The sequence below is a fragment of the Halyomorpha halys genome, unplaced genomic scaffold (assembly GCF_000696795.3).
Source record: "Halyomorpha halys isolate HHAL.00 unplaced genomic scaffold, Hhal_1.1 Scaffold1882.1, whole genome shotgun sequence".
Lineage (NCBI taxonomy): Eukaryota > Metazoa > Arthropoda > Insecta > Hemiptera > Pentatomidae > Halyomorpha > Halyomorpha halys.
This window is the reverse complement of record NW_027107330.1, coordinates 25,760-38,924: the sequence shown is the minus strand read 5'-3', so window position 1 is coordinate 38,924 and position 13,165 is coordinate 25,760. Positions and strand designations below refer to the sequence as shown.

The 13,165-nt window shown below is 29.9% G+C and overlaps 1 protein-coding gene across 4 annotated transcripts in view; it reads left to right on the top strand.

Annotated features, from left to right (window-relative positions):
• LOC106690811 (uncharacterized) overlaps window positions 1-13,165 on the top strand; it is a 75,438-nt gene that overhangs the window by 36,768 nt on the left and 25,505 nt on the right. For all 4 annotated transcript variants that reach the window (XM_014436390.2, XM_014436391.2, XM_014436389.2 and 1 more), the window contains exon 2: window positions 3,039-3,128. In XM_014436390.2, the coding sequence (XP_014291876.1) occupies window positions 3,039-3,128 (90 nt within the window). The remainder of the gene's footprint in view (window positions 1-3,038; window positions 3,129-13,165) is intronic.

Sequence of the window (13,165 nt, the reverse complement as noted above, 5' to 3'; positions counted from 1 at the left end):
ACAAATTTCTCACCTTTGTTCCTAAAACATAATTAACTGGCTATGCTCCATGGTTTCGGTAAATCTTGATTATGACTGCTTAATAATTAGAACATATGATCAGCACATGACTAATTCCATGTGATTAACTGAATAACTTACGAAAATTAAAAACAAAAGGACTAATGAGTAAAGAAAAAAAAAAAAGAAAATCTACTATTGCATCTTCAGTTTGATGTGCATGTTAATTGCTGGAAAAAAATACAATACAATGTTTATTTATTCTATCATAATCCGGTACTAAACATGTGATACGGATTGCAGCCACCAACAGCTGCACCAACATAATTGATTATAATGGCAATACAGATAGTAGTAGTCTGGTCAGCTGTAAGTAGCCTCGCCATATACAAAATAACTATTATTTATTAATACTTATGAAATTAATTCATTCTTATTATTGACTTAATTTTTACTTTTGCTTACCTATATATGGAGTATATAGTAAGAAAAAGTAACCCGATCCTGCAAAATTTCGAATTTGAAAACTCATTTTTACACAGGATTAATTGGATTTTTGGTCGCGTACGCGCGTTTCGATTTATTGTTACTTTTGGATTGGATCTATTTTCGCTATAGGGAGAATACACGAAATAGCACATAACGAACGTCGTTTTAGGTGTTTTTCTATATTATACACAACCTCTTCTTCCCAATAAAGATATATAATGTAATTATATTATTCTATTACAATCATCAAATCTACTGTTTTATATCTGTTGGCTAAATAGTGGCAATAACAGTTCACAAACAGAATCTTCTAACATTTATTTAGTTTATAGTTTACTAGTAATGTTTCTTACTATTAGGTATTTTTGCCCTTCTCTGGTTGGATATCAGCGCCAGTGTTGCCAATAAAATCAGAAGATTTAAGAAAAGAAAAAAGTGAATCTTTATGGTTGCTCAAACATATTTATTATTGTTTAGATATATGTATACCCGTTTAGACAAATTTATTGACATCTGGCCCTGTAACTCCCATATGTCTGTAAGAAATGCGACTAAACAACATTTTATCGGGTATTTTTTTAAAATGTTATTTTACAACTATTTTCATTTTTTATGAAGGGTTTTTTGTCGTATTTACTAAATATATCCAATATCTGTAAAATCAATTCTTCTTTTTTATTGCCTTTATTTTTTATCATCTTTTTTAGGTTTCTGGGTCGTTTCCCTATTTTTAGAATTTCATTACTTATAATAATAATTTTTTCGAATATTATATTATTAATTTTACATAAAGTTAATAATATACATTTTTACATATTATTTTTCGTTAAAACATATTTTAAATAAAAATTTTTTAGTTTTCTTGTTAATTACATCCATATAATTATATTCTGTCATATTTGACTTTATATATCAGTAATGCTTTTCGTAGGAAGTTATTCTGCTTATACCATCTGCAGTCTTCAAACATTTGCAATAGGAACATAAATTATGTAGGTATCGTAAACAAGTTAAATATTTCATAATGTCTGTTTAAACAAAGAGAAAAATTGCAAGGTGGAATATGGTTAGAATTAGTAATTAATAAGATAAAAGATATCTCAAGTGTGTAAATAAATAGTCAATTTATAACAATAATCAAACAAGTCGACTATACTACCACTAAATAAATGCTGGAAGATTCTGCGAGTGAAATGTTATTACCCCTATGTAGCAAGTAGACATTATACAAATGTAGATTTGATGAATATAATAAAATTATCTAATTTCATTCTATGTCATTATTGGGGAGAAGAGGTAGTGTATAATATAGAAAAATCCTTAAACGACGTTCGTTATGTGCTATTTCACACAGTTTACAAGGCCCAAAGGGACTTCTTGAAGTTATCACAGAAAAACATGGGGCCAAGGGTGTAGCTAATTTAGAAAATTAAATATATTTACTTCAATTATTTACTTATTCATAAAAAAAAGGTAAACTGTCTTTTAACTATTTGTTATTTTATTTTATAAATATAATTGAAGTATTTACTTATTTATAACAATAAATACTGATTCTCTCACACTTTCCAAAGAATTAATATTATAGAAAACCGGTCACATAAACCCACATTGGATGAGGATTGAAGGCTAAAGAGCATATACTTTGTATACTTTTGTCCACGAATTTGGAGTCTCTGAAACACTCGGTGGCGAGTGTTTGCAGGATTTAAATTCAATAACTAAAGAAACACGCTGGGTATGCTGCAAAGTTAGTGAAAGTAAACAATTATGTTAGAACAAACGTATTATATTATACATGCGTTGCTGTAAGTTGTAACGCGGTTCAATAAAGCCTGAAGTTTTCCTCAACTAACCGTTTATTTAAGAAAACTTTATTTTCGTTTTTTCGTAAAATTAGCGCTTTCAACTAAACAAACGAACTCATCAGATTTGTATATTAATTAAGATACTAAGCATTTCATTTCAAGTTTCTTATAACAATACATCTTTTCATTGATGCTACGGATTGAATTTCAAGATTCCTATAACCATTCAATGTTTTAATTGAAGTTGCTGATTCAATATCAAGTTTCATTTAACCATTCAATCTTATCATTGGTGCTGCGAATTAAAGTTCAAGGTACTCATAACCATTCAATCTTTCCGTTCATTTCATTAACCAAATTGAAATAGAATATTATTTATGTATTGAGATCTTTTACATTCAAATTATTTATTGATAACTCAGATAGAACTACACGATAAGGGGTTCGTTTGCCAGGAGTAGGGTAATTCTTAAACTTACAAGAAGCTGAATGGGGGATCCATTTTCAGCTAAGATATCACGTTGTTCTAGATTCGCTGTATAGCCTATCCTGTAAATTGATTCCGATATACGACGCAATGATTAGTTGACAAATGCAATCTTGGTTTTCTCATCCAAATCTACCCATCAGAGTTGTTAATCTAACACAATAGTTCTGCGTTGGTATAAATAAGATAGTTATATATAAATCAAATAAATAAACAATAAGCTTTTATCAATAACAAATATTTTTGTTGTATAGTGAAGGCCATGGGTTCATGTTCTACCAGTCGGAAACAAGCGACTCAGAAGCCTGGGACCAATCACAACCTACCTTCATCTCGTCCCACAGGTAAATTAATCAGTATTTGTTAATTTGTTTTATATATTTATCTCAGTATATTTATTTCCGTTGATAGTTATATTATACATTTTAATGTTATATATGGTCAAGATACATAAACATATATGAGACCAATGTGACCAAATATTTCTATACAATAATCTTATGTATGAAATTCGAAACATTCACATGACTGTAATGTTTTTTTTTTTCGTGTACTCCTAAAGAAAAGATTGTTATTTTCAAAAAATAAAATTGACAGCTTCAATTTAATTTATTAATTATTCATTACTCATTAAATCATAATTATGGCACTAATTATTAGTTTTTTGTATACTAGAACAAATAATAAGGTTATCAATTTTTATGACTGAGCGTAGTCACTAAAATAGAGTTTTTCACTTAAAACTCTAAAGGGTTTTATATATAATTTATCTGATGATATTTTCACAAAAACGAATTATTTTCAGTTTTAAGTTTTTAGGTACGTATCTTTTGAAATTTTGGTATCCATGTCGACTGGCTTATTGTAAATCTATACTTATGTTTACTTGATGAAATAATATATAGAGTTTGAAAGAAAAACGAATGTTGTATTCCTTAAGAAACAAAGCAAATAAAATAAAACTAATCAAATTAAAGATCTGCCAAGAACAACAACAATGATGATATCGACATATTTACATAAGAAGAGCCCGTGGCGGACACTCAACCGTGGAGATGGTTGCATCAGATTAAATCTCCATTGCATCAAATTGCCTAGTGATTTATCTATTCCTAACAGCACTTGCTTGATAAATATCACTATTGGTACGGCCGTGAACCTTGGACTAAGAACGTTTCGAGCAGTTTGAGAATTTTATGGGATTATAAAGCGAAAAACAAGAAAATAAAATAATTATAAATATACGGAATATTTTAACTATTATAACTTTAAAAAAAACTTACAATTAGATATAATTTGTTGAAGTTAGTGAAGGCTTAAATATTTGAACTAATCGATAGTTGTTATAGATTGTTGATATAGATACAATTTTTTGTCATCTAACATATTAATTTATATAGAACATTACACAACGGTCCGGGCACCAATTTGTTATGTATTTATTACAGGAAAATAAGAATAGCAAATAATCTTTTATTTTTTATTCACAGAACCTTGTGCCATTTGGAAAAAAAACTTTATTGAACACGAAAACACTTATGTCACTTCCTAGCATAGTTATTTTGAGGGTAGAAAAAACATTGAAAACTATATTATTTTATACAATACCAATTAAAGAAAGAATTCATTTATTGATTTTTTTATGAACGCTTTAGGTTACACAATTTTTATTATTATGCGGTAGTATGTAATTTTTTAAATGCATTTTTTTTGTCATTGAAAGGTGTTTGTAGCTTAATAGACGCAGTTCATAGGCTATTGAGTATTAATTAAATGATATTGATTATAATTAAATTGAATTAATTAATTATAAAGCGTTCATAAAAAAATCAATAAATGAATTCTTTCTTTAATTGGTATTGTATAAAATAATATAGTTTTCAATGGTTTTACATTTATTGATTTTTTTTTATGAACGCTTTAGGTTATGTTTTTTTATAATTTAATTATTTTCATAATTAAATAATTCAATTTAATTATAATTAATACTCACTAGTCCATGGACTGCTTCTATTAAGCTACAAACACCTTTCAATGACAAAAAAAATGCATTTAAAAAAATACATACTACCACATAATAATACAAATTTTTTAAAGTATTACTGTTAATTAAAGTAACATCGAACTCGTTCATATTTTACACAGTATTTCTCAAAGTGTAGTTCGCGTCCCTCTAGGTACGTGAAACGTTTGATGGGGGTACACCGGGTTTTAACTGCTCCTGGTGCAACGAAGAGTCAATTTTTTTTTAACACCATACGGGGAAAAAATCGTTAGTTGTCAGCATTGTGTATGGGTAGCTGTAACGTCTTTGGACGCTGAGATTCCACGCATCTGAAAAGCTGTTTCAAGTCTGGATCTTCGAAAACGAATTATAGAAGTGATGAACAAAAAGAAAACTTTTATTATTTTATTAAAATTTTATCACTTGTTATTTATTTTTAAAAAAAACTATAAATACATTTTGACAGTTATTAAATTAAAAGCATTTTATTATTATTTTTTAAAAATTACTCAGTGCTGCGAAGGGGTATATAACAGTCGAAAGGCTAGAAACTCTAACTTAAAATATTTATTTCACAATAAATGCTAACTAATGCCGCTTGTTAACCTGAAATTAAATAAATTTAGGAAATGCATTTACTTACAAGGATGTTCTCTAGTCAAAGAATAATCAGAATGATTGATGACTTGTTGAGGTATGCATGGACAGGTAGCCCTCAGTACCTATCGGTGTTGCAGGTAGTCGGCGCTACCTGGGCCAGGCGCAACCAATCAGTTCGTTCAATCAAAAAGAGTTCCTATAATGAGTTTGTTAATGTAAATATATAATATAAATTTCAATGTATCGAAAGCAGATTATCCCCATAGTCTTTTATTTGGTATACTTTAAACTTACATGGTTTCTTTTAGCGCACCTAAAGAGTTATTTTATTAGTAACACTATTTAGAACAGCCAACTAAAGAACAGAAAAGGATCTCTGCAAAAAGTTTAAAGAGCTCTCAAAGTTGCTCCTTTGTGTTTTATATGGTGGTTATTACGATTTTTAACTTTCTAGCAATTTTTTTTCGAAGCAAATAGAAAAAAGTTGTTTCAGCATTTTTGGCTTATATGTAACTTGAAAAACATGTCGTATTCCAAATTCATATTCTATTATTTCTTAATACAAAAATGTGTGGAATTATTACAGATTAATATTCCTTAGATAATCGGATTTGTTTCAGGCTATAAGAGAAATAATCTATTTCTATAATATATAAATTATAAAAGTATTTTGTAATTATTGCGATATACTATACCCAAATAATTGGACTGATTATCACGTGTAAATAAAACAGATATATGAATATATAATCTATGACGTCGTTACATTGACGTTTACGGCATTGGACGGCATAATTCATAACACGTGTAATTAAAGTAATATGAAGAAAGTATTAGTGGTATTAAATGTGATAAATCATTTAGTATAATAAAAATCGAAATATATTTTCTAGAAACAAGATTTTTTTTCCTAATAAACATCATTCCATCAAACAATTAAAATTATAAATGCGTCCTGACCACAAATCTTTCAAATATTTTATTACTGTTATTATTTGTTAATTCTTCTCGCAATCGCGGATTCAGAACTGAGATAGTGGATATGGTCGATTTACCTACAGGTTCAAATTTAATAAAACATATAATTATTATTATCAAACTACGTTTTTATTGTTTATTCGTTAATAGCTAACTCATCAGTGTAGTTAACGAATCGGGAAATCTTCCCCGGTAAACAAATAATTTCTCTTTACTTTTTTACTCTTTTTGTCACTTGATTTCATATCCAAAAATTAATACAAATCAAGGAGTATTTGTCTCATCTCAGTACTGTGATAGTCGTAATGAAAATTTAGTTTAATCTATATATTAATAAGTAAGACTTTTTTTTTGTGACACATATTATAATAGAAATAAGTAAATAAAAACAAAATTACCCAAGGATTGCCATAAGGGCAGATACATTTTTTCCTAAATAAAACATCCAATAATCGTCTGAAATATTTACTTATGCCATATCACGGCCATTTTAGAATTAGAGGAAATCTTTAAGATATAAAATAAATAGTAGGAAAAATGTAATAAAGAAAAGAAAGTATTTTTTGCGCATAACGTCTTATGTTATAATAAAAAAATATTACTGAATACTATTCAAATTTCCAACAAAACAATCCTTAATAAATAAATAAATTTTTAAATAAATTCGAAGTATGTTTGATGTTTAAAAAATCAAAATTTTTAAGACAGGTATAAATAATTTTTGAACATTAACACCAAGAAAAATAATTAAAAAAAAATAAAATTCGAAAATTAATAAATGTTCAGAAAGCCAATAAGCTATAAAGGAAACTGAGTTCTTATTTTTAACATGTCAAATTTTTTAATTTCTTTCCACCGAACGGTTAACAGCTGCGGTTTGTTATAAAATATTTAGTACGGAAAAGGAGTAAGAAACAATTACATTAGACTTCCAGGCAGGTACATTTCCTAAACTGGTGCAAAAAGCAAATGTTATTATCTCCCTGAATATTTATGAGCAGGTGCCATTTCAATATATTTTTTTTATAATATATTGTAACAGTTCAATAAAGGTTTATTCATTTTATTCATAGCACTATCCTCTATTATACGGGATATGACAGCCGTGCAAGTTAGCGCGTATGTCTCAGAGCGCCCGGTTCTGAAGGTAGTGGGTTAGATTCCCACCTGGGGCAGTTTACATTTATTTCTCAGCGGTCCCGAGAAATGAATCTTGACACTCCCACTTTGGTTAGTACTTAGGAGTAACTGGATCTCCCACCGGTTACACATACCAATCCTCAATTACAATTTACCCTTACTCCTCCATAACTCATTTTACAATGTTGAATATTTTAGTCTGATTAGCAATCGTTTACCGTTCAGTCGAATAGAAAAAAAATTACATATTTGAGTGGACACATACATAGTGTTAAAATATTTCTCAAAAGAGTTATAATAGATTTAAAATCACATATGAAACAATATTATTTAAAATCAGTGTGATACATTACTATTAACTACCTCACAGCTGGTATTATAAAGTATTTAATGAGTTCCGTAAATTGAAGCTATTTCAAGTAATTGAGGAGTATTCTATCAAAAGTTAATGATTAAAATCAGTTGGTAATAATTAAAAGATTATTTTATTAGCGCCTTATACAGATAAGTTAAATTTTACAGAAAATATAGATCAGAATAATCTATTATTCTATTGACGCTGGAAAATTTAAATGAACGAAATATGTTTTAGATATAGAATTTTAATTTCCCAAATAATTATTTTCTGAAGCGGATTTATTAACGTTTGATAAAATACCCTTCAAACACATTTTGAAGTGATTGTAATGTGGTTGATTCGGTTCAACCAAAATATTTTTTGGCATCTGTTTTGGAAACCCATCGAGATACTGGGCATAGCGCAACAAGAGAACCTGAAAACAAGTGGTCTCATGACGAATACAGAACAATGGAGTAATGGATCAAATTGCTTCATGAATGATATGAAAACAGTCGTAATTATTCATACGTTACGTGGGTTGGGCATGTGATGAAAATGGATGAATCTAAAATTCCAAAAAAGCCTTGAAAACGATCTAGAAGATTTGATCGAACTAAGTTTCGTTGGGAGGGTGGTGTAACAAGCGAACCGTTAAACCTGCTTCGGACCCGAAACTTGAGAAAGCAGCTCAATGGGCTTAAGCTAATGGAAGAGGCCTTGAGCATTTATCGGTTGAGGTACCGCTGTAGGTATGTAAACGCGCCGGGCCAGATCATTAGATTTTTACTCCGTATGGCAATGAACTGAATATTTTGAAAAAAAAAAATCGTGTCCATTTGCCGTTTGGTTGAATGGAACTCAAACATTTACATGTTTGGGAGCGATAGTTTTTAAATCACACCCCATTACCTTAATTTCTGCTACTGAGCGGACAATTATTCGGATAACTAGACTTTCCGATACTAGCAATACACGATGAAACAGTCGATAAAGGACATTAGCAGCTATAGCTCGTCTGTTAAATAAATCTGTGAATAAATAATTGGCTCCTAGACTTCAGTATTTATAAGTTGTCAAGAAGATAGTAGGTTATTTTTTCTAGTTTTTAGCTAAATGACTTGTTATCGATAATATAACTGTTTAGCAGCCATTCTTCAAGCTTTTGTGACTATTACTGTAATTAATTAATATACTCGCATGGCAATGAGAAATCCCGTTTGATTCAACGCTTTTGTATTTATCGCTTTTATGTTGTATAACATTGTGGAGCGGAAAATAAAAGACGGGGTGATAATTGATCAGATAAATGCTTTTGTTCTCTTTGCAATACGACGAAATGAAAAAGAAGTAAAATGCGCCATGACTTTTATAATACTATCACGTGTATGAAAGGACGTTCTTGATTGGCCGATCACTAATGAGTGGCTGAATTAAGACCAATCAGTGTGCTGGTTAGTATCGGTTCCTTCAGTTGAACATCTTCTGTAGTACCAGTCAGCAGGGTCTCAGCCACAGAGCGGACAACAGCAGCGCTAGGGTTCAAGGTAAAGTCTCAAACCATATCTTAACTAAAAAGGCAAATAATCACTATTCTTGCAAAAATAAAGAATTGATAAAATGATAACATTTCAATGGTTTTAATATCTTGGCATTCAATAAACTAAAAAACACGAAAAATGTTCGATTTTACTTTTGAAAAAAAATGGAATTTTGTTTAAAGTCGGTTTTAGCTCCCAAGAAAAAATACAAATTAATTTTGATTTGATTTTCATCAATATTACTTGATATACTACAGAGACTTACTGCTTCTATCTCCACATGAAAGATCTTTTAAAGGCACTTTTTGTATTCCTCACCACTTTACTCTGATTCAAAGAAATATTATTGATAATTTTTGATTAATTTAAGTAGCAACAGACTTGCCATGCTTTCTTTGATATAAAGCTTACCAATCAGCTTTATTATTTTTAAATATCCTTAAAAAATCTGTTTTATGTAACAAATACGCTTGAGGCAATTAAAAAAAAAATCATTATCATGCACTAACTAATATACTTACATAACAAATGAAATATTTTTATCCTTTTGGAACAGAAGAGCGAATAGCCAGTATTGAAGGGGAATCACCTCTGTAGTTTAGATGTAAGCCTTTCCTTCTACTAACATATAACGGATGACGCCCAAAAATCAGGATATGCATTTACAACCTCTACATAAGAACTAAATGGAATATTGGTGTTACAAAAGTTGAAATGGTCTTATCAATTATCTAAACTTTTTTTCTTGTATAACATCAAATCTAAACAGCTTATTGATGTATTGATTTGGCTTACGTTATCTGTGAATTCCGTTGTTGTAATTATTTGATTTTTTTTATATTTCCAGTGTATATGGTATGAATGAACTAATTTAGTACTATAGTGTACAATAGTCGTATAGACAATAGACTTGGACTTCTTATTATCCCTATCCTACGAATATGCATATATTTTTAACTGTAATGATAACTCTGATATCACTTTGTTAAGTCTTAATTTGTTTTTTTACTAAATATTTCTTTTAATTTAATTTAATCACTTATTAATTGTTAAAGGAACGAAAGGTTACGTCTTTCGAGCCTGATGATCTTTCGTAAGGCAGTGGGCATGTTATAGGAACTGTCTTGAAATCTATTATTAATTATATTTTTCATTCTCAAACATTTATCAAATAAGTAGTTGGCCAAAAAAATCGGTCAAACAAGTGGTATATTCCCTTTAAAGATTATATCGATTCTTTTGGCCAAACCCTGTTGGCTACCTAGAATTAACCGTACTAATCATATAGTATCCGATTTCAATAGTTTGGACCGTCGAGAAAATATAAACGGGACATTGAACCCACACCATTCCAAATCGGGCACCGTAAGACTCCCTACGGCGTGCCCAGCCATCACGACCCCTGTAAAGCACTGTGCATTTTATATACTTGAAATTTTTAGTTTATTCTTTGAGATTTTCAGTGTGGATTCAAACGGTACGTATTTTATTTCGTGACTGCCCCTCGGAATGAAAATTTGACACTCCCACACTGGTTAGAATAGGTTGGTTAGCTGTAAGATATCTCCCACCCCTCCCCCTCCGTAAGTCAGATATGTCAAAATAAATGAAAACTTTAGCATTATAACAATTTCGCAAATGCAGCATTTTAAGCATAGTCTTAAATCATATGAAACGATTTTTATACGACAAAAGTAAGGAAGAAATTTTGAAAAAAACAAATTTCATTTTGTGAAGTATTTTAGGTCGTTTTGCTCGAGAGTGGACCTCTAAAAAAAAAAAAAAAACACGAAATTGTGGGCTTAATTGGCCTTTTGCAAAATGCACAGTACTGTATTGGTTCGTTGTAGAACAAATGCTTAGAAATGTATAACATAATATCCTCTATGCCTAGATATATTATTTATGAATTAATAAAATAACTAAGTTTATATAATTTAGTTTACAGATAAGAATAATTGTAATGTATGGGGATGGAGTGGATACAGACTCAGACTGCTGCATGCATAAAATCACTTCCCATGCTCAATTAAGGGACAGTACAAGATGGTTCCTATGCCATGAGACATTCATAAGAAATCAATAAATGAACAATATTCTACATACATACTACTACCAAGCTTTTATAAATCCCCTTTCATGTTACTCTGCTGTCATTCTCCGACCTCTTGATTAACAATTCCACTACCTGAACACTTCTTGCAGGAGCAGGTACTTATTACTGTCGGTTAGGGGTATGAGGTAGCCTGTAATCCTCAGGTATTACATGTTCCAAGATAATTATCCAACATTCTTCTACAAACCCACGACAAGATAACCAATTCACTGTCAGTCTTCCAGAACTCGTCGTCCCCCTCAGAGTTCCCGTAAGTTATAGAGTGAATGTTATAGTAGTATAATGAAGTCAATTTTATATGCTTAATAAAATTTCTTCTATATTCGTGACATACTTAAAGCATTTTAAACAAGTGAATTACTATTAGAAGTGTAATTTTTGCCAAAATCAGTTTAAACATATAACATAAAAACAACGTTTTACTAAGTAGATTTGATAAATAACTTCTTTTAAAGTCCATAATGATGGCTCAATAAAATCAAAATTATCAAATATAATCGATTATTGTCAAACCAATTGATCAGAAGCCAATCCAACCAGAACCGGTAACTAGTCTATCAATTGGTTTAATAATAATACGGCGGTATCATAGCCTTGATCGTTACGTCAATTATTAGACGACATTGCTATTTTGATTTTGTGTAATTATCTAATTAATCTTGCCGACCATCAATTACTGCTCATTGTGCCAATGTTCATTTCCTATTAAAAATTAACGGTTAGTTCCTGAACTTGTTCTGACGAAACAAGATCAAAAAAATTGGTGCCGCCGTAGTCATTAGCCGTAATGATGTATAAAACGTTGAGTTCTTTTACTAAAAACGTTGGTTTCATTATTTGGTGATTAGTTAGGTGATACTTTCCACGAAAGAAATAGGCACAGGGTCAAATCCCTAGACTCCTGATTTTTTTCTGGTATATTGATATGTAGTATATTGATCCTGATATTGATTATCCACGAAAATAAATAGTACTCTGGTTTGACAATCCGGAGCAGAGGTTTTATAGGTAACTTATTTAGTTGTACGTTTGATCAGAGACTATTCAAATATCACCAATCCGCTTCAGGATTTTAAGTGAATTAATTAGTTTAATTCAGCCGACGAAAAAATGAATATGTAAAAGAAGATTGATAAAAAATTTGATGATGTTACAGGAAAAAACAAAAATACGGGCATCCAAGAATTTATTTTTATCATAGGTTCTTAACTTCCAAAATGTACTAAAGCCAAAGTATTTTTTCACATAAAGTTTCGGAAGGGGATGATTTCCTGAATTTTGGTTACTTTTTGAATTTATGAAAAATTTCAAATATTAATTTATATTGATGTAAAGATAGTTGACCCCAGATATATAAAGGAGAAGATGGTCGGGGGATGGAGGGAGGGGATGCGGTCAGTAGAAAATAAACCAACGAATTATTTATTTGTGGCGACATTTCGACCTTATTTTCAAGTCTCCATCAGGGCTATAAAAACAAAAAGACAGCAACCATAATTCAGCGAGAAATAAATAAAATAAAAATAAATAATAGACTAAAAATTTTGAAAATATACATAATAATGAAATGAAAATATAAACTAGTTGGTTGATAACTATGGACAAAGACAGTAGTAGATTGATAAAATTATTATTTATATTGATGAGTATACATAGTCCTGAGA